Raw genomic sequence first — 26,934 nt, 5'->3', positions numbered from 1 at the left:
AATTGGGGGATAGACTAATTTGGGTACGAGGAATCCGATTTCAATGTCAGGTTTGACCCCACACCAACCTGCACGGTACTAGCGCACGCCGCTGCTGCGGAACGTAAAATTTGAATTGCTCGTGGAGTATTGGTAGTAGCCCTATGATCTTTGGAGGGTTAGTGTAACATTTCAAGGGCTTTCGATTGGTGATAATTTCACACCCAAAATCCAACCTGAAGTCGGTGCTTCGGGACGACCCGAGTGTCGAAAACCGGAAATTGGCCATTTTGAGCGGCCGAATGGCTTTGAAATGGTATTAATGTGATAACCTGAGAAAAATTGCAAAAATTGCAAACGACTCGCAACGGCTGATCCGTTGGTCATGAAATTTGGCAGGCAAGTTGGTGGCACCCTATAGTTACTAGAAAATTTTACCCGAAGACGTTGTGACCACTACTTCGCCAGTTATTAAGTTTGGAAATTTGGGGTCATCCGGGAGGTCGATGAAAAGTGTGCGCGGGCATTGCTCGTGTTCTATTAAGAGTTAGGTGATAAAAATTGGTGGGTAGGTGTAACTATGGTAGGACTTTCCGCGCCAATAGTTATTTTCACCAAATTGCCCCTTCATCTTCGACTATTGACCTCTAATTGACCTCTAGAGGTCAAATTTTGGGTTTTTGCGAAAGTTCGGTTTTTAACTAATTTTGTATGGGGAATTGCACGGAATGCTGGCAAAAGCATACCAATCCATTACCTTAGCTTTAGCAAGCATGAATAAGCGATATACTTACCCATGGAGACCGATAGTCTTTGAATCACAAAAAGCGACAAAATTGACTTGGCGCCAAATTTGTGTGCGCAAATAAGGGCGATAAGGACCGCGGACTTTGACGTAAATCTGTTTGTTTAGTGAAGGGAACTCCCCCTGCGGATGTATCAATCTATCAGAATGACTTACGGTGTTTACTTAAGTTCCAAGAGTGTATTTAATTAAGATGAGATAAAGCGGAGTGGGTTTGTTTACACAAGAGTCCAAAAGTCGTGTACTTAAGATAAGAAGAAAATTGGACAATGGTTGCTAGCAGTTGAATGACAGAGCATAATTTGATATTGGTTGTTTGCATAGCAAACAAAGCCCTCCCACAGAATGTGACAAATTTAAGTGTAAGTTGCATTGTTTACTTAGGAGATTAAAGTTTTTTTGCTTAAGATAAGAGCGTATTGGTTGAGTATAAATTGAAGTGACACAGAGAAATTTTGGCAGAGAGAGAGAGGCAGATTTTGGAGATTTTGTGGGACTAAACTGTAAAAGATAGTGTGAAAAGCAGGGAAGAGATTCAGAGAAAGATTGAACTCTGGAAGTTTGTAATGGCAAGAACAGTTGGGATACTGTGAGCGTTTTTGATTTAGTTCATTTGGGAAGTGAACCACGGATACTATTATTATTATTTTAATTACTATTATAAATTGTCTTGAAATTGTCTTTTTCATTGATGTGCAAGTTTTCCTACATTCGTTGTCCATATAACTAGAATTGATATTACGATCCCCATTGTGAATTAACTTATTTCAAGGCAATCTAATTTCCAACAGCTTGCAAGAGTGGAAGAGGGGAAAAAGCAGAGTAACAAATTAACGCTTGCTTCACCAATTCAAAATCTTTGGTTTATTTTATTTGATCGATCTTCTGGGCGAGAGAGTCCCCTCACTGTTTAGCCTAGCAGAAATTCAGAAGACGACAATGTTGCATTACGATGTTAAGAACAGGGAAGTATCACGGAAATATTAAGCATTTAATTTTGCCCTCAAAGAAAAAAATAGTTTATGACTAAGCAGCATATGATGTCAATGAAAATGAAATACAATGTTCATTATTTGCTTTTTGATTGAAATTTTAAGCATTTAAACTCAGGAAGCATTTAAACATTTAAACATTTAATGTATTCGTATGTATCTTTTCCAAAGCAAAAACGTTTATGTGGCATAAAATTTAAATTCAGTTGTCGCTAAATAGGAAAGATAGCCTTCAAAATTAGAAATAATGTAGCTGCTTTTCCCATCAAGGGTATTTACGGTAATATGGGGGGGGGCGAATATACGTTATATGACACCTAGACAAGTATTACTTCACATCAGCTAACGTTTGGGAAAAGTGAGATAGAAAAATGAGGACTTTTCATTGCCTCTTTCAACAAACTGAGAGTTGTTAAAATGCCCTTCAATGAGCGCTATATATGAGGAAAATTTTTACCTAAACCTTAACTAGGTGCTGTACGTGTATTTATAGTCAGTACCCCCCCCCCCCCCCCCTCATTAGAATTAAGGTCTGAACCTGGGCTCAAACTAAAATAGATAGTTGATGATGATTTTTATTTTCAGAACTTTGGTTGAACAGTTAATTACGCTTAATATTTCGATGAGCTATAATTTAAGTTAACTGAACCGAAAATTATAATTATAATGTATTCCTAGCTTCACGTGGTACATGTGGTATATGTTAGTTAATTAATTTCGTCTGTTTTTTAGTCTCTCCTTCTGGAAGTAAAGTTGTCACATTAGGACCAGGGTCCTACTCTGGATATCAATCAGACTACCTGGACAGACAACTGGCCAAAGTCATGGACCACAACGACAAAGTTCAACTGGATGACTGCATAAAAGTTGTCGAGTTAGATCAAACATCGAGAGATATGTCCCATCCAGACATAATTGTGAATCTCGATCCTCCAAATCTTGTCGGGTTCATTCAAGTTTTGCTGCCTAACCATCAATCGGGTGAATTTTAAATGTAGTTTAAAAAATATTGTCCAAGTTTATCACAAAGGAAAATGAATTGCTCTTTCCTTTTCTGTATCCCTTTTATAGTTCTCTATTAGACCATTTTTGGTGTTATCGGCTACAATAAGGGCCTGATTTTTTAAAAATTTTAAGGAAACTATTTTAAAAGCGCCTTCAATCTACCTAGACACTCTTTTTTCAATGAAATGCAATTATCGCTCTTACGATTTGCAAAAAATTAGATCTTGGGGGGTGCAAATTTAACAGCTATATAGAGCTGGGGGGGGGGGGCAGAAAAGATCGGAATTTGTTTTACATAATTTGCACCGAAGTATTGTGCGTTCGAGAATGGTATGTGCTCTTGACGGTTTAAAAAATGTATACTCACTGAGCGTTTTAGCTTTTTGTGTTGGTGGGTATATATATATATATATATATATATATATATATATATACATACATATATATATATATATATATATATATATATATATATATATATGTGTGTGTGTGTGTGTGTGCGTGTGTGTATGTGTGTGTGTGGGGGGGGGGGGGGGTGCTCTCGCAGTTTGCTCTTAGTCAGTTTAGTTGGTAAAATTTTACTCTCGCGCAATCTAATTTTTACATAAAATCTGCAGTATAGTAGCATATTATTTTGAATTGGGGTCAGTGAATGGAATTCAGCTATAAAACCAAAAAATAATTTACACAAAATTTTCATAGTGAGTTTTACTTTGGATATTGTAGCCAGAGCCATGAGGTCCATTCAGACGTTCCAGTGCTTCCGAGACTCCTCTTGTGATCTGTGCGGGAATCTGGATGGCGGATTCCCAGGTGCCTGGATATCTACCCAGTGTGGTGAAGATGACGAAAACAGGACATCAACTCATGTGAAGATATCAGTACTTGAATCTGAGAAGAATTCGATCAGAGACAACCTTTACGTTTGTGGAGCAGAAGTTTTTGAGCGTTAGTTTCTGAAACAGATTTTTATTTCTTTCCAGCTCAAAGATAACCCCCAAGTAGAGACTTCAACATGATGAAAACGGAAATTTTTCCCCTCCCCCTTTTTAGGTATTGTAGCGTGAATACGGGGTCCATGCACAAGTGAAATTTTCGTCGCCACAATTCTTTGAGTTTTAGAGGTTCTTAATGCTCATACTTCAATCCAGCTCAAACTGAATTGACCTCTGATCGGACCCCCCCCCCCCACTCTCACTGGACTAATACCGATGAAAACTAAACAGTATAATTAATTATATAAAAACCCAAAATCCAGGAAATTCTCTCTTTTTTCACATTATAACCCCCCCCCCCCCGCGCGCTTATTGCTACCGGTCATATAACGTGTAGCCCCCAATTACCGTTAATATACCATGCGGGAGGGTTGGTATAAATTCTTGGGGGGGGGGGGTAATGGAAAAAACCCGTTTGACCAATAACCAGGATGAAGTCTGACCAAATCTCAATTCACAGCTTGAATGTTCCTACAAGAGCTACCTTTATTCAATTTTTTGGTCTTAACGCCTAGGAAATTTTTGGCCTTTTTGGTGTTTTCAGGAGCCGTAGAAGTGAGCATTACTCAGCTCGAGACAAAGAATATTTCGCGCTATTCTGTCCATTTGACTTGGTCAGTGAACAAACTTAATTCGTTAGTCATAATCACCTTCGACCCGCCGCATATCGCCGACATCGCAATGAACCACTCACAAAACTTTGAAGGTGAACAAACTGTGAACGGATTGAAACCCGGAACGAGTTACGAAATCAAAGTGCAGCCGTATTTTCTGGTACAGTTCGGAATTCTGAGAAAAATACAAATCACAACTTTGCTAGCTGACCCGAGTTTTGATTCAATCGCTTTCGACTCAAAGTCGGTTAATTTCTCAATTTCACTCGAGGGACAATTTTCAATTTTGATTGCGGAAATTTCCTCCGATAATGAGTTCGTCCCGCAATCATATCCCGAAGTGTTCGAATTCCCAGGCCTGTCAACTTACAAATTCCAGGACCTGAAACCTGGTCAAACATATAAATTTGACGTTGGAGTCCAAGCAGGATCCGATGAAAAATGGATTTCGACAACAATTTCGATAAAACCGTCCGATCCAGAGTTGGTTTCCAGAGCAATTATTGATAACCGAAACATGAGTTTTGAACTATATATTGAAGGGTTTGGAACTTCCATCTACTACGAAATAGTTGATACGCAAAACTTGGTTCAAATGAACAGAACAAAAGAATTCGAGCCAAACTTTGTTCTGGAATTTGGACTGGAATATTTTGGGATGTATTTGAAAATCAAAACAGTCAGCGAAATTGAAGGCAACTTTGTTCAGTTTGAAATTGGGGTTGCAAAAATTGAAACGATGAATTTTACAAAACTTGCAAATGATGACATTCAAGTCAACTACACAATGACATCTGATCTGTACACCTGGATTCAGTTCCAGATTGCTCCTGATCCGGAACCTGAAACCCGGGGCTTCACCGGACATGTCGATATAATTCTGGAAAAATTATATTGTGGGAAAGTGGTGAATATAACGGTCATTCCTTTTCATGACCTTGTCGAGGGGACTTGGTACAATCAGGATCTTGCAGTGGATCCTTGTTTTGGAGATGGTCAAATAGCAGCAACTGATATGCAGTTGAAATTGGACAAGGGATTTTGTTCTTATAAGGCCTTTTTGAACTCTGATGAGGTTTTTTGGGTTCTGATAAGAACTTTTTTTTGTTCTGATAAGGACTTGCTGAGTTCTGATAAGGACTTTTTTCTGTTCTGATAAGGACTTTTGGGTTCTGATAAGGACTTTTGGGTTCTGATAAGGACTTTTTTCTGTTCTGATAAGGATTTTTGGGTTCTGATAAGGACTTTTTTCTGTTCTGATAAGAATTTTTGGGTTCTGAAAAGGACTTTTTTCTGTTCTGATAAGGACTTTTGGGTTCTGATAAGGGCTTTTTTTTGTACTGATAAGGACTTTTGGGTTCTGATAAGGACTTTTTTCTGTTCTGATAAGGACTTTTGGGTTCTGATAAGTACTTTTGGGTTCTGATAAGGACTTTTTTCTGTTCTGATAAGGACCTTTGGGTTCTGAAAAGGACTTTTTTCTGTTCTGATAATGACTTTTGGGTTCTGATAAGGACTTTTGGGTTCTGATAAGGACTTTTTTCTGTTCTGATAAGGACTTTTTTCTGTTCTGATAAGGTCTTTTGGGTTCTGATAAGAGCTTTTTCTTGTTCTGATAAGGACTTTTGGGTTCTGATAAGGACTTTTTTCTGTTCTGATAAGGATTTTTGGGTTCTGATAAGGACTTTTTTCTGTTCTGATAAGGACTTTTGGGTTCTGATAAGGACTTTTGGGTTCTGATAAGGACTTTTTTCTGTTCTGATAAGGACTTTTGGGTTCTGATAAGGACTTTTGGGTTCTGATAAGGACGTTTTTCGGTTCTGATAAGAACTTTTGGGTTCTGATAAGGACTTTTGGGTTCTGATAAGGACCTTTTTCTGTTCTGATAAGGAATTTTGGGTTCTGATAAGGACTTTTGGGTTCTGATAAGAGCTTTTTCTTGTTCTGATAAGGACTTTTGGGTTCTGATAAGGACTTTTTTCTGTTCTGATAAGGATTTTTGGGGTTCTGATAAGGACTTTTTTCTGTTCTGATAAGGACTTTTGGGTTCTGATAAGGACTTTTGGGTTCTGATAAGGTTGTTTTTCGGTTCTGATAAGAACTTTTGGGTTCTGATAAGGACTTTTTTCTGTTCTGATAAGGATTTTTTGGGTTCTGAAAAGGACTTTTTTCTGTTCTGATAATGACTTTTGGGTTCTGATAAGGACTTTTGGGTTCTGATAAGGACTTTTTTCTGTTCTGATAAGGAATTTTGGGTTCTGATAAGGACTTTTGGGTTCTGATAAGAGCTTTTTCTTGTTCTGATAAGGACTTTTGGGTTCTGATAAGGACTTTTTCTGTTCTGATAAGGATTTTTGGGGTTCTGATAAGGACTTTTTTCTGTTCTGATAAGGACTTTTGGGTTCTGATAAGGACTTTTGGGTTCTGATAAGGACGTTTTTCGGTTCTGATAAGAACTTTTGGGTTCTGATAAGGACTTTTTTCTGTTCTGATAAGGACTTTTGGGTTCTGATAAGGACTTTTGGGTTCTGATAAGGACTTTTTTCTGTTCTGATAAGGACTTTTGTGTTCTGATAAGGACTTTTTTCTGTTCTGATAAGGAATTTTGGGTTCTGAAAAGGACTTTTTTCTGTTCTGATAATGACTTTTGGGTTCTGATAAGGATTTTTGGGTTCTGATAAGGACTTTTTTCTGTTCTGATAAGGATTTTTGGGTTCTGATAAGGACTTTTTTCTGTTCTGATAAGGACTTTTGGGTTCTGATAAGGACTTTTGGGTTCTGATAAGGACTTTTTTCTGTTCTGATAACGACTTTTGTGTTCTGATAAGGACTTATTTCTGTTCTGATAAGGACTTTTGGGTTCTAATAAGGACCTTTTTCTGTTCTGATAAGGACTTTTGGGTTCTGATAAGGATATCTTGGCACCTGATGAGGACTTTTTGGGACCGGATCTGAACTTTTGAGTTCTGATTGAGCCTTAGTATTTTTTAAACCAAGTTGTATCTACCAAGAGATTAAACTGTTTTTTAATTATAGTTTAATTTGTTTCGAAAGTTGAGCCAAACACTTTAAAAACTGTTGATCGTCTTTTCACAGAAATATATTTGAGTAAGTTAGTTTTTGGACTAGATTCTCATCGGAAAAAAAACTTGATAGTGTTTTAAAGTCAGGAGGATGTTTGAATAATATCCAATTTTCCCAATATGGTGTGACAAATTAGCCAAAGTAGAAATAAAACAAATGTTCCTAATTCCCAAAATCTGCTCAATATACTACCCCATTAAAATACATTTAAAATTTCATAACAACATAATAAAATCTCTAAGTCGAAATTTTGAGAATTGTTAAGATTGAAGACAAGATCTTTCAAAACTTAATAATGATTTTCCCGGGTCTGAGTAATGCGTTTTTAATTATTTAACAAGTTTTAATGCAAGACTAGTTCACCTGACAGTTTACCTCAAGATATGAAACCATAAAAACCAAAAATGGAATAAAGAATCCACTTAGTATGAGACTTGCTTTCAATACCAACTGTTATTTTGTAGAGAATGAAAAAAAAGGAACACTGTATTTCTCCTAATATCTGTAAATGTTTCAGTCGTAGCAAAATTTACAGAGATAGGCAGTGTAAAATATTGATAATTACAAAAGAGAAACTAATAATTTATAATAACTAAAATATCGATCCAATAGAGAAGTCATTTGTATTGGAGGGGAGGGACGACAGTAACATAAATTTAATGTAAAACAGAAAGAAATTTAATTGAATTTAAAATGTTTCCAAGTAATTGATCCATGTTGGGTTTTATTTGGGTCCTTCTTGTATTCATTAAGAAAAAACAGCTTATATTTCTTCTTTGCAAGACTGTATGACATTGACAAATAATTTCTTGGGAAAGATTTGTGCTGTAGAATACCTCTTTTAATGATACTTTTTTCATGCAAATTGCATTTTGAAATTGTCTGGGTAAAAATTTTTTGAGTTCGCTCGTGTATATAAAAACTTGCGGTTGGTAATTTCAAAGCTGAGCTTGAGAAGGCAGGCTTCTTTTTATTCAAGATACTATGGCAGTAAGTTGCAGCCCTGTAATCAAAAAGCAAAGAAATAGGTAGTATACCAAGGTTCATTTTAAGATCTGAGGATGAGTCAAACTTCTGTCTGTGAAAACAAGCTTTGATGGTCCAATTTAACTGCTTTTCTAATGTCGTTATAAGATTTTGATTGATGGTTGCAAGTAAAACAGAAGAATATTGAACATGACTGAGAACAAAAGCGTTCAAAATAATTTTTTTGTAACCAGTGGGTATTATGTTCCTGAGTGCATGTATGCATTTAATGCCCTGGGCCATTTTTGACAAAATAATTTTTTTTGTTTTTTATATTTGAGGTCTTTGTCAATATTAACACCGAGATATTTGATTTCCGCTTTCGAACTTATTAATTTGTCTCCCACTTTTAATGTCGTTTCGTCATGAGGATTAGAACTACCAAAAATAATAAACTCTGGTTTATCCGGATTGATCTTGAGGTGATGTAGTTTAAAAAATTGTATGCTTTTTTCTATGTTCTTCTCAAGTTCGTCTTTGCATTTGAGAACTTCATCATGAGAGCTTAATAGTACTGTGTCATCTGCGTATTGTATTGTTTCACATGACAAAAAGTTGCCAAGATCGTTAACATATAGATTGAACAAGAGTGGACCTAAGACTGTTCCCTGCGGAACTCCTTGAGCCACTTCAATCCAACCTGATTTAACATTATTGATTATGACTCTTTGTGTTCTGTTTGAAAGATAGCTCGTAATTAGATTTTGAGCTGGTATCGAAAATCCAAGAATGGAAAGCTTTTGAATCATGAGCTTGTGATTAATGGAGTCAAAAGCTTTTGATAGATCTAAAAATGCCGCTGCAGTAATTTTTTTTCTCGTTTTTGTTGCATCGTATTTTTTCAGTTAACTAAACGAGAGAATCTGTTGTAGAAAATTTTTTTCTGTAACCAAACTGTGTTTTAGAAAGCAGGGCATTCTTATGAACATATTCATCGATTTGTTGTTTAATAAGAGATTCAAAAACTTTTGCTAATGCTGGTGTTAACGAAATTGGTCGATAGTTTAGAGGATCATCAAGGTCTCCTTTTTTAAAAAGTGGAGTGATGTCGGCTCTTTTGAGTTCAGCAGGGAATGTTTCTGTTTTTATAAATTCATTCAAAAGAAAACAAATAGGCTCAGCTAGATCACTAGCTGCGTCTCGCAATGCCCATGAGGGAATGGTAGAAGGACCCAATGGTTTGAATTTTCCAAGAGCAAGAAGCGTTTTAGGACATTCAAACTTAGTAACAAATCTAAACGAAAAGTTGTTTTTTTGCCTAACCATAGGCAGATCTACAGTATAGTTCCTACTTCCAAAAAATTCTCCTAATTTGCTGAATTTTAAATTAAGCAAGCTGGCTATTTTAGTTTTTTCTGTAATAATTTCATTGAAAGAGTTTTTTAAAGAGTATACCGTATATGTCGTTTTCACGGAGTTTCTTACTTCGTTGATCAAATTCCATTTCTTGCGCTCTGCAGTTGAGCTTTCAATTAATTGATTATGAAATTTTTCAAAATCTTTTTCATAGCCAGCGCACACTTCGGCTTTCAATTTCAAATACTCGTGGAAAGATTCCGAACTGAGGCATTGCTCTCTAAGCAGATTTTTGCTACGTGTGTTTTTTGAAATGAACCGTTTGGCAAGGGAAAACTTTGATTTGTTGTTTCTTATAAAAATTGTTTTGATTGGCGCATGGAGGAGTATTTGCTGTTCAAGATTTTGCTCAAATGTACGTAGCATTTCACTTGGAACTGTAGAGCAGTAAAAATTTTTCCAATTTAATTGCTTGATAGAATGGTTAAAATCTTTTGGGCTATAATTCGTTTTATCATAAATTTGTTTTTTAATTACTTTGTTCTTGCTAAGCTTTGTGGCAAGAATGATCAATTGAGCAAAATGATCTGTTTGTATTGGAGAGTCAAAAATTTCATTATAAAGAAGGGGTTTGTTTCCATCGATAATAATGTAATCTATAAGTGAGTTCGATTCGTCCTTAATTCTAGTTGCTTGATGCTTATTAGTCACATTTAGATCATACGGTTGAATGATTGTTTCTGGATTCTGCTTTTCTTTGTTTTCCAAATAATTTATATTATAGTCTCCCATCATAATTATTGTTTTGTTCTCAGTAATTGCTCTATAAATTGATCTAGCAGACTGCTCGAGAAATTCTTCGTAAAGAAGTTTTTTTGGGTTATAAGAAATGTTTATTAAGTAAACTTTTTTGATCTTTGGGCAAGTTATTTCAACCCACAGAGTATCAAACAGAGTACTTTTGAAAGCTAGATCAAGGTTGAAAGCTAGATAATTTTGGGTTAAGTTTCCTAGAAACAATTAACTCACCTCCCCCTTTTGAACTCACCCGATCGTTTCGAAAAACAAGACAGTTTTTTTTGTCCGGGTTTACCAAATTATTGTCAATCTTTGTATCTAGCCATGTTTCAGACAGACCATAGATGCAGTTAGCGCCAACATCATTCATTAGGCTTTTTAACTGAAGTTGTTTCCTTGTTATGCTCCGTACATTTAAATGAAGAAATTTCAAGTTGTCTGAATAAGTTTCGCAATCAAGGAATATGTCTTTTATCGATTTAATTGGCCCACGGTTGGTTTCAATATCTCCAGACCTCAAAAGTAGCTGCCAGATACTATTAATGTAAAGCCAAAAATATAAGTTAATTAAGGCAAAAGAAAATTTTAGTGATTTTAAAGCTTGCTTCTTGCTCCTGGATTTGGTCACCGACCAAATTCGAGTAGGAACTGCTATTGAGTTAAGTGACGTGGGAAAAGAGGAAGTCACTTGAGAACTCAGCAACATTAATCTTAAGATTATTAAACATATCTTGTTAGAAAACATTATTCTTAACAAAACAGTTGAGACCCAATTCATTCAGTACAACAGAAAATTACAATTTATTCGGCATTTTATGATTTTAATATTACTAATATGGTTGATAACGGTAATGATTATTCAAGTTAAAATTAGGGTTTGCACTTGTATTCGACCAGTACTGCTCTTGAAATTTTTGAAATCTATTATTCATTTTTTTAGCTCCGGTTGGTGAATTTATCAGTATCACATATGCCAGTAGATGTTTGAAGTAAAAACATTAGAAGATGATTTTTAAGGAAAAGAATGCCATGATTGTATTTCAAATGTACATTGTCATGATACAGGAAATTTTAATGGTTGATTTTTGGATTGAAGGAGGGAATTGAGCGTATTAAATCATACATCTTGAGCAAAACAAAAATTTCACCAAGAGATGCCAATCTTTCTTTAAGTGCCGCATTAACTTCATCAATTAAATTGTTTTTAGATCTATTGTAGTCAGTTTCTTTGAACGGTATTACCTCCATGACTACGAACACATCAGGCTGGAACTTAATTTTACAGGCTTCAATAAGGCTGAACATGTCATCTAAAATCTCATCGCAGCTTTTATGAAATTTTGAAACAGTATTTGTTCCATCTTGAAGAATTAGAGTTTTAAGTTTTTCACATTCATATTTTTCCACAACTTTTATTTTCTCTTTGGTGGTTGACCCACGGTAGGCATGGATTGCTGTATCCAGTGGAATTGTTGCATCACTTTCTAGTTTACCAATGATGCTGCTACCCAGAACCAATTTTGATTGTTCTTGTTTGAGGGGGATTAAATCAAAATCTCTGACCTTCTCTGAAAAAATCTGGTTTTTTCGAGATTTTGATTCAGGGTTGGTTGTGCCCTCCCCTTCAGTAGTTGACTGTTCCAATGATTTGTCCTGCAGTTGTCGCTGATAAGTAACGAGCACATTTTCAATAAATTTTTCCTTTTTTTGTAATCTTTGATGTAAGTCAAGATATAATTTGTAGGAAGTTTCCTTTTTTAGTTGAACCCATTCAGTTAGGGATAGTAATGAAGGATCAGTTTCTTCATTTAGATTGAAATGCTCCTGGCTTTCTAGTTGAATGTTATCAGAGTTTGTCATAGACATTGCAATTTCTCTATTTTTGAATGAAAAAGGTCAAGTTTATTTTTGCTGTGTCTGCATAAGTGTAAAATCGATCAATGTTTCAAAAGAAGAAAGGTCAACTGTATTATTTGAAAGTTATTCGCTTGTCTGAAAGTTATTCGCTTGTCTGAAAGTTATTCGCTTGTCTGAAAGTTATTCGCTTGTCTGAAAGTTATTCGCTTGTCTGAAAGTTATTCGCTTGTCTGAAAGTTATTCGCTTGTCAGAATGTGGATCGAATGAAAAGATCAACCGGAACTAATAACTGGAGTTGTGAAACTGGTTATTTTAGCGCATTGGGTATTTTTGGTATTGGGTAATTAAAGCTTTCTATTAGCCAATGGATTAAAAATCTCCTTCCATAGGGATTGTATGGTTGTAAAAACGTTCTATGGTTCGCATAAACTTCCATTTTTGCACACGCGGGGATCTCATTAGAGAATAAGTGCTTGGGGTTTGAAAAAAAATTAAACCAAACTGTGTCATAAAAATTCCAATCGCCACTAGGTTTTATAGTAATTAAAAATATTTATTTTTTTGAACCATTCATAAGACTTCATCTCGCTAAAAAATATTCATTTTTTTACTTATATCGAAAAAATGGAACACAATCCTTTTCAAGTTTGAGTTCAATCTAACTGTGCCTTTTGTGGGCGACGTGACCAATTTTATTTTCACGTTGACAGCTTCAAGTTACAACCCTCCAGATCCTGTCGTGTTACAAAAAGGTACATTAATATCTGCAGATTTCTTGAACACAAATTTATATTGAGGTTACCAGTGAGCTGTTAGTGTTGTAATTTGCTGGTCGGGGTGACGGAAAATTTCTCTAAATATGATTTTGATTTATTTCTATCTTACAACATAGGTAGAGTTTTTGATGAAAATAGTGAACGAATTCCTCTGGAAATAAAAGGTCCTCATATCTTAGATTATATGGAAAAAAATGCAGTTTTCTTCCTTTTTAAAATTTCAATTTTGTGAAAAAAAGGTTACTGCTAAAACACACAATTCTTTCACAACACACAATTCTTTCATTCTGTACAGTTGCTTCTTGAACTTCATTTTTTAAACGTTTGAAGCAATTTCTTACGCATTGCTAGTTTTAAACGTCAGCACAATAGTTCTTTTTAAGCAACAGATTCTGTAACAAAGTTCTAATTGTATATATCAAGAATTGTAAATTACTCCTGTAAATGTCCTCCTGTATTATATTCCAATCATGATGATGCCTGCAGAAAAGTTTAATAGTTATTCAAAAGCAGATCTTTATAAAATTTATTGCGAAGTTTATCAAAAATTAGAAGAGAAGGACAGTCTCATTGCCGAGCATGTGGTAAACGTGAGTGAATTCCTTAAAAAATCGGCACAGGTAACAACTACTTAATAATACCAATGATTAACACGAGTGCAAAAAATGACGTTTTAATTCAAAACTTTGAAACATTAAAGATCGAGGAGAAAACAGAAAAGTTTTAAATTGGTATTAGTATCATCAAACACCTGGCAAGAAATCGGACATTTCCTCAGGACTGCAGTATACATGCTTACCCAGGCTCGACAACAAAGGAAAAACTGCAATTATTGCAGGGTTACGAGCAAAAAAATATGAAAACAGTCATTTTACAGGATGGGACCAATGCTATTCTAAAACAAAAAAGTGAACATTTAGAAACATTATTCTCAGATTAAAAAGATCTTGTCTCTGCAATAAAGGAAAAGTTCAGCCCAGAAACATTGGTATTGATGGAAGTGCCTCCCTTAAAAAATTGCCGAAAAACGAACAGACAAACAACAAAATTTACGAATTCAATGAAAAACTGCGAGAGTATATTACACAAGAAAACACTGAAAAAATCAAACAAAATTTCTGTCTGCAACATGTTGTGTCAAATGGCAAATTACAACGCTCTCTTTTACGATGACATACATTTTAATTTTCAGCATGAAATTTCGTTCATTAAAAATGCAGTTTTAAGTCATTTTCTTTTAACTTCTTGTAATCTTGTTCGTTTACAACCAATGCAATATTTTCAAAGTGCATACATGAGTGGGGTTAACACTTACAAACCATGGAGGCAAACATATCGTTATACAAATGGATTTTAGCTGCAGTTTCTGTTGTTTTTAAGCTATTTTGAAACGTGTCATGATTTATGATCAGATATGGCCCAAAATGGCAGGTATTCGACTCATAGTAAATACTATGTGTCCTACTCATATCCTCCGATAGTATTTCAGAATTTTTTTTACAGTTTTTCCTTATGCATCTCGAATACCTTCATTCAAAGGAAGCTGTAACAGCAAACAATGTGCTTTAATATCCAATTTCAACCTTTCCTTTTTCTTGGTTGTTATATGGTACCTTCTACTAAAAAGTGGTGATATCGAAATAAACCCTGGACCAATTTTGCCATATGCACTTATGATGAAAAAGTTAAAATTATTCAATTCCAGAATAAAAATTCTACATCAAAACGCCAGAAGTTTAACAGGACAACATCTACTGTTGAAAGAAGTCATTCAGGACATTGATTAAAACTGCATATATGCATTTAGTGAAACATGGTTGTCAAGAAACAATCCGGAAGAATTTTGGCATGTAGATAAGCAAAACTTTGACTGTTTTCGAAAAGATCGCATCCGAACAACAAAAACAAAATGTGGTGGTATTATCATGTACATTCCGAAAAAATTGAAACCTCGTCTCTGCGATGATCTCAAGTGCTTTCAGGATACAAGTTTTGAAAGTTTATGGGTTGATTTGAGCATACAAAAAAAAGAAATGCGTTTTGAATTTATCATACTGTCCCGAAAAAAACTTGTAAAGATGTTTTTAGAAAAATTGGTCGTGGGAATTGATCTTGCTATGGCTGAAGGAAAAACTGTCATACTTGCTGGAGACTACAACTTAAACTATTTTTCAAAGCGCGACAAAAGTCTGCTACAATCTGCAATTTCTCCATATGATCTTAAACCAACGAATATTTATACAGCTACAAGAATGACTAACTCTTCTTCAACACTTATCGATTATATCATAACAGACGATTAGGAAACAGGCATAGTAGCGGATACGATTTTGAAAACTGTTCGTTTTGCAACAATCACAGTTCTTAAATCTGTGATACTAAAATCAAAAACAACAAAGAAAAAATTTTTTGACAAAAAAACTATTCAGCCACACCATTTCAAAATTTTATTGAAAATTCAGAATAAAGACACTTTTACGGTGCAGTGACAAGAGATATGATGTTATTAGAATTTCAAAGAATTATCGAAAGAGCATTAGCACTACATGCTCCAATTAAAGCCTGTTATATTAGAACAGATAAACCAAAATTTTTGCTTCAAGAGAAAATGCTATGTGAGGAAATAAAAAGTCAGTTTTCAAGAATTAGCGATAATAATACTAAAAATGATTTAATTCGCCAAAAAGAAAAACAACTTCTTTCAAGTTTTGTGGAGTTAAACAGTGAAAAAGCCAGATGGAATTTCATTCAAGATCTTTGTAATAAAGAAAAGACTCATGCAAGTTTTCAATCTTTATTAAACAGTTTTGGTGATAAGATAACCAAGCCCATGGAAATTGCAAATCTTCTAAATTACAGATTTTCCACTCTGGGAGAGTTCATTGGCTTGCAACAAACAAACAACATTCTTCCTAAAACTGCTCCGAGAAAGTGTTTCAAGTTCCGATATAAAACAACCAAGGAAACAAATGTGCTCATAGATTCAATGAATACAAGTAAACCAGTCGATCCTTCAAAAATACCAGCTTGGGCAGTAAAAGATGCTAAAGCAGCGCTAGCGAGACCACTATGTTATCTCATTAATCAGTTCATTACAAAAGGAAAATTTCCAGAAGATCTTAAATAAGCTTGTGTAACTCCACTCTTCAAAAAAGGGAATCCCGAAGACCCACTCAATTATAGACCTATTTCTGTCACTTCTGCTTTGTCAAAAGTTTTTGAAAAGGCATTCAGTTCACATATCACAAGTTTCCTAGAAAGGGAGCAATTATTGTCTGCTAGTCATTTTGGTTATGGAAAAAAATTTCATTAATTGATGCTATCCTGAAATCGACAGAACAAATAAATTTAGAACTCAGCAAGAAAATAAATGTTACAGGGGCGTTTTTAGATCTTTCAAAGGCTTTTGATTCTATAAACCACAAAAAACTATTACGGAGACTTGAAAATATAGGCTTTGACGAACATCCTACCAACTTAATAGAGAATTATTTGAGTGAAAGTCCGCAGAGAGTTGTTATGAATGGATTTGAAACAGATTGGATAAATTTGAAAAGAGGACTTCCGCAAGGTACTATTTTAGGACCTCTTTTATTTAACATTTACGTCAACGATTTAGCAAAGATTGTAGAAAAGGATTGCACGGTTGTACAGTACGCAGACGATACTTTTCTTTTTACTTCGGACACTGATGAAATATCGTCAAAAACAAAACTTGAACATAACATCTCAAAAATTATTGACTTTTTGCAAAGTCGCAGTTAGTAGTGAACAAAGAAAAAACAGAATATATTGTGTTCAGCACCAGGAAGAGGTCAACAAATACTGTTCTGAATGTCGACAAGGAAGCAATAGCAGAATCTAATAGTGTTAAGTATCTTGGCGTAGTTATTGACAGCAAACTAAATTTTGATGGAGAAATTTTGATGGAGAAGTCATCTACATTATTCCGCTCTAATTCTGATAGGGTTGCAAAATTCATTACTCAGGACTTCAAAAAAACAACTGAATTGGGGAATAAAATCCATTTTTAATAGGAGAAAATACGATCGGTCTACAGATTTCATTTTTCGCAACAAAATACCACCAGTTTCTTTTCCCTTGTAATACCATTGCTCAAAAAGTTTTTTTCGCTCACTCAGCAACGATCTTAAAGCATATAAAACTGAAGCTCTCTCTGCCATCAGAATGAAACAACATGACAGGTCAAAAAAGTAACGTTCGATATAAGAAAGAACAATAGGTTTTTAACTGATTCTTTTATTGCACAAACCATTCCAATTTATAATAGTCTGCCTTCTAATATTAGACTGAAAACAACATCGAAAGCTTCCTTAAAAAAAGAACTGAAAGAATAATTTTTGAAAGAATTTTTGAAGGACCCAAAAGTAACTGATATAAAAGATGACATTGTGAGCATTAGATTTTAATTTTATTTTTTAATCTTCATGATGTACATATAAAATTGTGAGAACATTTTATGCTCGCATTTTAGGCCATGTTTTAATAATGTAAGGTCAAATTTTTAGTTAAGTAATTGAATGATTTTATAATTTTTAGTTAAGTAATTGAATGATTTTATAATTTTTTAAGAGCTAAAATGGAGCAACAGAATTTGAAGAGGATCAAACTTGGAATACTTAAACCTAAGACAAAATAAACCAAATTTACTGTCGAAAAAAACGCATTTTTAAATTCACTGGTAATAATATCTATATAGAGAAAACCTGAAAGGGATAGCGTTTAGTCGACGACATCCACTCTCCCCCAACACTCAAAATTTTGATTTATTTTGTTGAACAGTCTTGTAATAGTAATTTTGTCAAAACATGAATAATTGAAATACAAAGGTTTCTGCGGTTAAAATTACTGATGACGGGCAATAAGATCGAAATTTGTTGCACTCAAGTCTGAATGTCGGCAAAGTTTGCTTTTACTCTTGAAATAACGATCAATTTGGAAAAATTTATCGCTTAAAGAGGTGGAAGTACGAGATATGCAAAAAACTAAACCAATTAATTAAAAATGACAATCTAATTACTCATATGGTACACTTTCTCTATGTATTTAGTGAAATGTTTTTTTTTTCAGGGTCGAAGTATGAACGAATGGCAATAGTTTAGCAGCAGAGCTGCGCGTGTTCTGTGAATTGTTGAAGGGATTGCAGTTTTAGAGCTAACGGGGTTAAATCGGTAAAAATAAAAAAAACACTAAAAAACACAAATCGTAGGACTATCACTGCTAAGAAATTTGCTTGGATGTACCGATGAGTTGTCATGACATTTGCGGGTTTCAGCGTCGAAACGTTTGTTTTCACCTCTTGAAGCAATGAGTGCTGAGTGCTAAGAATAGCATTTCTAACAAAAACTTAAAACATACTCGCACAACTGGTCATGCCGATCGAAGTAAAACTGGTCACTTCAACGTCAGAGTAAAATTATATTGTATTGGGTGCAAAATCAGTTATTGATCGAGTTTTTTTGCATAGGTCGTGCTTCCTCGGATAGATTCATGGTATAAGTCTTCGCGGGAGAAATTTTTTCCTTTAGTTCTAGAGTAAAGAGCCAAATTCGTAGAGATTGAAATTCGACTGCAAAAAATTTCGAACTAACTGTCCAGCATTCAATAGTCTCAGCAGATGAAACCTTTGAAATTCAATTACTCAAATTTTGACAAAAATTGTGTTTATAGTGCTGTTAAACAAAACAAATTTTAAAATTGAATGTTAGATGAGAGACATGTTAAAAATGTGGCAACTTTCGACATCTATCCTAATTGTTTATATGTTGCTGCAATTGAGTCTCGGGTTTACTAATTTCTGAAAATGCTAAAACCTTTGTGTTTTGAAAGCTTTATTTAATTTTGATTTAAAATTATAACAATCACTATTACTCTTATGCAATTACAGCTCTGAGCACAATGCACTTGATACTGAGTTGGATTTACCGCCGAATCCCAGATTTGTATTCTATAATTTTTAAGCCAAACTTTGCGTTTTCATGAAGAATATAGGAAAAATAGTGAAATACTGAGCTGAAATTGTGCAAAAAACGACAAAAATAACAATATATATTTCAGATTCAGCTTTTAAAAATAGTGAATCATTGCTGAAGGTGTCATGATTCCTAAATTTATACTTGAATTGATAGTTTCAGTTTTATTTAAGAGTGCTTATAAAGTTCTGTAACTTTTATTAGAAAATTAGGCTTAAATCTTGACTTTGTTAAAGTGACCCTTATTTACGCCATGGTGGCGTTCTTTGGCATCCAAATTTTTCCAAGTTTAAAATCTGAACAGTTTTTCCAAGTGAGTCAAATACTGCGAAGTGAAAGATCCAAAAGCTGATATTTTAAGATAATTGCGAACAATTCTGCATATTTTGTTGCGTTTCCTCAAACCAAATGTTTTTTATCCTTGCTACTCATCTGCGGGGTTTAGTTTAAAGAAACCAATTAGTTATCATCATGTTCAAGGTAAAAAAAATTAATGCATAAAGTTGCATTCTTCAGTTCTATTGATTTTGAAATTTGTATTTTCGATTCAAATGTTTCAGCCAACATAAAAGTTTACAGAAGCAAAAATTTGTTGAAAAATTTGTGAAAGGATTACGTAAGCAATAGATTCTGCTGATTGTTTTTAGTGATGTATTGGTGTAGGATTATTGTTTAATTAATGTAAAAAAAATTGCTGAAAACGTTGGTTTTCAAAAATTTGGGTAATTTTGAAGCTTTTAGGAGAATTAATTATAAAACAGAATAAATTTGAATATTTATATTTGATGATATACTAAAGTGTTAAACGTAAATATTGTGCTTAGACGACGTTGTTGTATTATTGTAAATATTGTTCTCAGTTTCTGAAAGAATTGTGCTGAAAGCACTGATTTTTCCTTAACAATGTTTTCCTGAATGATTTTTTTTGTTAGATAAATGTGCTCTTTTTATGAAAGAGTTGAAAAGCGAGGGCTGAAAACAGCGCAACTATAACTTAGTCTTCAGCACATTCAGCTCATTTCTTACATATTTCCAAACCAGCAGATTTTCTTCCTCATTCAGCACAATTCTTGCATAGTTAGTACACATTCAGTCGATTTCAAACTAAACTCTCCCCCGGGAGGAGGTTTCACCCCTATTTCACCCCTAATTAGCGGGGATTAGGGTGTAATCCGTTTTCCACTCTTATTTATCGGGGAAAAGAGTGTAAGAGTGGAATTTTAAAAAGAATTACACTAATATTACACTCTTTTGCACACTGTTCTTACACTCTTAGAAAGAGTGTAATTAAGGGTGGAATGATAAAAGATTACACCCTTTTTTCCACCCTTAATTGAAAAGAATCAATTACTTTTACACTTTTACACCCTTTTTTTCTAGAGTGAAATTTAAAGTGGACTATAAAAAAATTAAAGAAAAAATCGAACTTTTTCTTTAATTTTATATTAGTGGGCTATCACAAAATGGGCTACCATAGACTTTCTAACTTTACACTCTTTTCCCCGTTATTTTCCGGGAAAATCCTCCCCCCGGGCCCTTTAAAACCGTAAACTCATCGCACCTAGCAGCCTTCATTTCTGCCGTTTTAGCGGTGGCGGTCAAGCAAGCCGATAGGCAAGCAAGCCGAATTTTGAAAATGAGGTCAAGTAAGCCGAAAAATTGTCGGATACCCGTATTTTAAGTTGCCCCTGGCGGGCCGGTGGGCTTCGCCGCGATAACCGGCCCGCTATTTCCGGATTACATCCCACAGATGATGAGAGGCATGGCCATGGTCAGCGGTCTGCTGAGGCCCGTACCCACTAGATGTCTAAAAATTGACGCATTTTTGTTTCTTTGGTGCATTGGAATACATTATGCTCTATAACACTACGCGCAGTATTGATTGTAACGGCTGACAATGTATTATTTCTGATAGATTACATAACTATTACATAACTTTCGGCTTGTTTTCTGTCGGCTTGCTTGCCTATCGGCTTACTTTGCATTCGCCCGTTTTAGCATACGATGAAGGATTCTGCAACTCGAACGAGGCTAACATTTTCAACGGACGAGAGTGCACTTTTGCGCTAGAAATCAACCAATGCTCATTCAAATACAACCTCGAAGTGACCTTGTTCGGAGAGCGAAACACGACGAATTCATTGTCGGTCCCAGAGATAACCAAATTTACCCCACCCAGTGACCATCCAGAACCGACTGGATGTACACCGGATTCAACACAACTGGTTATCCGTTGCTATGTAACGTATACTGGAGTCTATAAGTTTGATGGTATGCTGCTCAGTTACGACTTCGGAGACCTGGAGTCCGATTTAATAGGTAAAGTCCCAATTTTTTAAGACACTAAATTTAAACGCACCGGAATCGAAGTTAGATTTTGGTCTGAACGTGTGTTCCCGTACCTAACCCTGTATTGAGTCAGAGTCTTAAGTATTCAGGTCACATTTTGTACTGAATGTGTCTAATTCAGAGCTAAATCAGTGATTCATTCTGAATTATCTTCTGATTCAGAAGATTAAACAATTTTTTCTCTGAATTTTGCTCTGATTCAGTGAAACACAGTTGTTTCTGAAAGCCTTCTGAATCGGTACTGAGACTAAAAAAATCTGTGACATTGTTTTTAATCAGCACTGATTGTCACTCAGCCATAGGTACGGGTTTTCATTCGGACTGTTGAACAAACACATGAACGCACCGAATTGTTGAACAAGCCAAAGCCGAGAATGATTTCAGGCGACTTTCAGCTTTCAACCACAGAAAATCCATGTTGTAAAAGTAATATATCAAAAATCGAGTAATGACTAATCAGGCTTTAACAAAAAAGCATTGGGTTACCCATAAACCATAATACCCACAATCTTATCTTACTGATCACTCAAATGAGGTCAAACTGAACGGAGCTTGATTAATTGAAATTTCTATTATCTAGATTTAAAACCATAAGTAACATGCAGTATGTTGACTGGTGAATGAGGAATTATCATCCAGACAGCTTATGTTCGTAATTTGATCCATTGTATCTGCCGGGCCAAAACTGCCTGCGTTGTTCTTGGACAACTAAAACACAAAGTATGAAAACACTGACCAGAAACAAATAGATGGCAATTTAGGCACTTGAGTCAATTGAGTCAACTTTAAAACAAAAAAACCGAAATCAGCTTTCGAAAAGCGTATTTCAATTTAAAAAAGATTTTAATTGATCATACCAAAACGATTTGTAAGTACATTTTGTTTTTCATAACCCTAAATTAACTTGGATATCAGAGTATGTAATCTAAACTCTTATTTGAACAAATTCGATCAGCGCTACAAAATTTGTGTGCTGCTTTTTCTTTTGTAGTTTTCTGATGAGCCTAGTTGCTTTATACTTTTATCAATTAAAAAGTCCTGAAATTTGCAAACAAAGTTGTATCTATCAGAACTTGCAGGATTATGCATCCCTTTGGAGTGGTCATAAGACACTTTTTAGACAATTAAGAAGCCACTATTTTATTTTTTTTAGATCAAAGCCGATAAAAATTCATCAGGTATTTACTTGGGCATTCTTGCCGCAAAATTATTAAATTGTTATTTTGTGGACCGCATTGGAAACAACTCAAATTTAAGGAGAACTTTTTTCACAGATATTTTCAACGAGAAAATCACATCAGATTTGGAAACCCACTTTTTCGACAACTATTTCAGTGAAGAAAATTTACCCTGTTGTACTATCATACTAAATTTCTGTTAACATTTGCAAATCATAGTAATCATACGACGTCATATATGTTCTGTAAAAATTAGCTGTATTCAAAAAACAATCCTATATGATTTTTGGGTTATCGCGAGAAAATTGTACTAGAATTTACGATTTTTGTGAGTTACAAATATGTACACATATAAATTTCGGAAGACATTGTGAAAATTATCTAGAAATCATATAAAGTCATATTTGCAACATAAAACTTTGAATATGCCCTTAAATTCCCATATAAGTTAGTCAGAGGCTACTTACATTCCTATTTTGACCATAGAACCAAATTATTTAGTTTTTAGATCAACAAAAACAACAAAATTAGGTTCTCTTACTTTTGTAAATAGTTTACAGAAAAATGGTTTATTCTCTAACAAAATTTTTATCCAAAATTCCACTGAAACGTTACTTATAATCTTTATCTGGAGTAAAAACACATAGCTGTAGGCAAATTTTTTTCTTCCAAATCTACACTTACACTAGGCTAAATGCTTTTCAAAGCGCTTGTTCGAGTTCCTTTGTGGGTTGGCAAATGCTTTAACAAACCATAGTACAAAGGTGAGAAAAAAATGTATGATTTACTGATAATCATTTTAGGTCCATATATGATTTCCTTGGTTCCTTAAAACGATTGTACTAGAAAACACGTTATGATCTGTACGATATCATATATGATCCCTGTATGACTCTAGGTAATGGCAACCCGGGTACATTAAGTTTGAGTCCCAAGCCTATATCAATCCGGGCCGAGAATTTTCCGTAAAAATAACGGGAAATGAGTCTAAAAAGTGTAGAGATAAAAAAAAATTACAACCCTATTTCTCCGCGTATTTAAGGGTGGAAGAGTGTAATTATATGAGTGTAATTTTTGTTAAAAAAGAGAAGGAGGCTGCGAGGATTATTCCCTCCATATTCTCCTATAGAATATGTTGCTTTCAATTTGGGTATTAACCATTGCGCCAAGCCAACTGATATTTTTCTTCGATGTTTTAATTTGCTGATAATGGTAATTGCGTTGGTGTGTTATTTTTTTATTAATCCACCCTAAATTACACTCTTGGCAAAGAGTGGAAACAAGAGTGTAAAAGCAGTGTATTTTTTTATAATTACACTCTTAAACTCTTTTGCCCGATAAATAGGAGTGGAGTACGCATTACACCCTAATTACCTCTAATTAAGGTTGAAATCTTGGCCCGTGAAGCTTGGTGCATACTGTTTTAGAGGCAACTCCATTGGAACCCAATTCAAATTACTACGAAATTGAATTCACCAATCAAGATCCATCACTACAAAGTTTGATTTTCACAACAGTATACCAGAATGACTGCCTTAAAGGCTACTTCCCATCTTCTGTTTACACTCAAATACAAGTTTGCGTTGAGGGAAACGTATTGCATGGTCTGGGCTCTTACAGAACGTCTGGACAAATTTTGGACCCAACGAATGTGGCTGCACTGGATTTAGATAACATGCAAACCACAGGCAACTGTTTTTCCTCCAAAAAAATTATCTTCTCATGTTGAAAAATTGGCCGAATTTGAAAGGAAATTTTCTTATTACTAGGAAAAGTATATTCTCCGAGCCATACGCAGGGTTTTAAAATGCTGCAAATTTGCCACTGTACAAAGAAAGATCTACCATCCAAGTGTCTGGAGCTGCAGACTGGCAGATATCTGGCATTTTAAATCCTAAAAATTTGGGTTCAAAGACTTTTTTCTCACCTCAATTACAGAATGACTTCCAACTCAGTTGATTGCTTCTAAGACATAACTCAGACCTTTTTTCCCTCATAAATGCAAATCGTGTCTTTAAAAGAGAAAAGTTACATTTGCAGAAAAAATCGCATGTATTTAGTTTCAACAAAGCTTATAAAACGAAACAAAAATTACTTGATTTTCAAATCAAAATTTTGGATCATGGTCCATATCAGCAACTCTGGGATGTCGTGAAGTTTAATTGGATATAGAGCGACTAAATGAATGAAAATGTATTTTAAAATTATGTTTTGAAAAATTTATTGAAAAATTATGTCTTTTCATTTTATGACCTTGAGATAATATATATAAAAGATGTTCATTCGGTACATTCATAAATTTGATTAGCATCGTAATTAAAGCTCTTCTTCGATGCAATGCTTTCTGACCCGAACAAATAAGTCAACATCAAGACATCAAAAACAACAAAAACTTGAAGTCTTTTTTAGAGTTTGAGCACCAACGTGCTGTAATAAACAAATGAAGCAGCTCGCACATATTTTTGCATTGGAATTTAACAGTATGAGCGCTTTATTTTGAGGCAAAACAAAATTTCAAAAATAGATTGAATTCAACAATGTATAAAAAATGGTTTCAATTAGATACTGCGTGAAAAAGCTGAAAATTGCGGTTGTATTTTTTACATAAATTTTTCAGATGTTTTATAATGATTAAAAGTGAGTTTAGTCTGTTCTTTCAGAAATATTTCAATGAAAGAGAAATAAGTATAAGAAGTCTGAGAGAAACGGTTTCTTTGGTATTAGGAATTGGAATGTACAGCTGGCAAGCACAAATTTACGTGAGGATGTCTGCGTTTCCATACGATGGGATACGATTGACTACTGAAGGAGTGTTGGAACTGTATCGAGACTATGGGGGTGATTATGTGAGTTTTTGAAATACACGGAAGTAGGATTTAACTTTCACTTTACCTTTGTCCGATTTAATTTGAAGCCGGCATCACTGAAGATCACCAACAGGATTCAACAGCGCTTGAATCCTTTCAACTAATCGATCTTCTACTTAAAAAGTTGATCTACAGATCATCAATCGTTCATTATCACTAACTCGTGGATCCATAATGGCTGGTGTTTTACGAGAAGAAGATTCAACACATTTGCACAATTTTTAGTACAAATTTTAGCTCCCTCCCAACAAAATTCTCTGATTGAGTCTCGAACCTTGATCTCTGGTTTCTTAGCCGTATTTTCCTCCACTGCTGTACCAATGCCTGTGAGTCCTCATAGCTTATATTGAATTAGAATAAAATATAGCTTGCGCTGAATGCGGTGAAACTACATAAATTCATACATGAATTTCAATGTATTTTCAGCGCAATCTTCTCAAAATTGAAAAGCATTCTTTTGAAAAAAAAATTATCGCTTACTCAATATTGATTGATTTTTCCATATTTAAAAATTTCAGCGCATTCGAAGAAATTGAGCGCAATTTTTTTATGTAATTCTTACTTAATTTTAGCGCATTTCTATAAAAAAAAATTTCACCGAAGTGCTGCTGAGATATCATCACGCTAGAATTTATTTGAGTTTTCGTTGATCATCAAAAACCAAACAATTGTTATTTCGAGCACAAAAACAGATAAAGTGAGCGTATTTTTTACAGTTGACTAGCAAATATTTCAAAAGTTTATCTCAAATTACTGTTTTTTTGTGCAAAGTAGACATCAGTTCTTCCATCCCTTTGTTTTCTGTGTAGTGTGTGCTATTGTTTACGCGTAAGGTTTTCAGGTTTTGAATTTTGTTGTTGTTTGTTGTTTGTGCGTAATGGGTGTGTCTTTGTATGTGTGTTGCGTGTATGTGTGTATACATGTGTAAAATCACTGACCTTTAGTATTTAAGCGAGAAGAATGTTTTATAAGCTTCTTGCGGAACATTGATTTATGGCATGTCTATTTTTGTTTTAAGTTTTTATTTAATTTCATTTTGGCTCCTGTCGTCCGTTTGACTCCTGTCTAAAAGATTTTCACCTCTATTTCATCCTGTACGTCAATTTCATGACGATTAATTGATACGGGTCAGGTTTTGAAGCTCATTGAAAACATAATGCTGAATATCGAAAGCAGAGCGGTTTATAAGCGTTCCGTTTTTAAGGGCACTTGACATCATTCTTGAACACCATCAATGAAATCCATATTTCGGAGGTCTCACGGAAAATTATCGTTAGAAAGTTCAAAAACTTGACAAACTTTTCAATAGAATTCCTATG

General features: G+C 34.5%; 1 protein-coding gene across 1 annotated transcript in view; it reads left to right on the top strand.

The window, feature by feature from the left end:
• The window catches only part of LOC142349165 (uncharacterized), a 96,136-nt gene that overhangs the window by 17,791 nt on the left and 51,411 nt on the right, over window positions 1–26,934 (top strand). Inside the window, exons 7-11 of the mRNA XM_075400579.1 lie at window positions 2,509–2,757; window positions 3,508–3,729; window positions 21,220–21,540; window positions 24,176–24,436; window positions 25,473–25,594. Coding sequence (XP_075256694.1) covers window positions 2,509–2,757; window positions 3,508–3,729; window positions 21,220–21,540; window positions 24,176–24,436; window positions 25,473–25,594 — 1,175 coding nt within the window. The remainder of the gene's footprint in view (window positions 1–2,508; window positions 2,758–3,507; window positions 3,730–21,219; window positions 21,541–24,175; window positions 24,437–25,472; window positions 25,595–26,934) is intronic.

This window comes from Convolutriloba macropyga, chromosome 11 (assembly GCF_964194025.1).
Source record: "Convolutriloba macropyga chromosome 11, txConMacr16.3, whole genome shotgun sequence".
Lineage (NCBI taxonomy): Eukaryota > Metazoa > Xenacoelomorpha > Acoela > Convolutidae > Convolutriloba > Convolutriloba macropyga.
The sequence above is the reverse complement of the archived record's forward strand: the minus strand, read 5'-3'. Positions and strand labels throughout refer to the sequence as shown.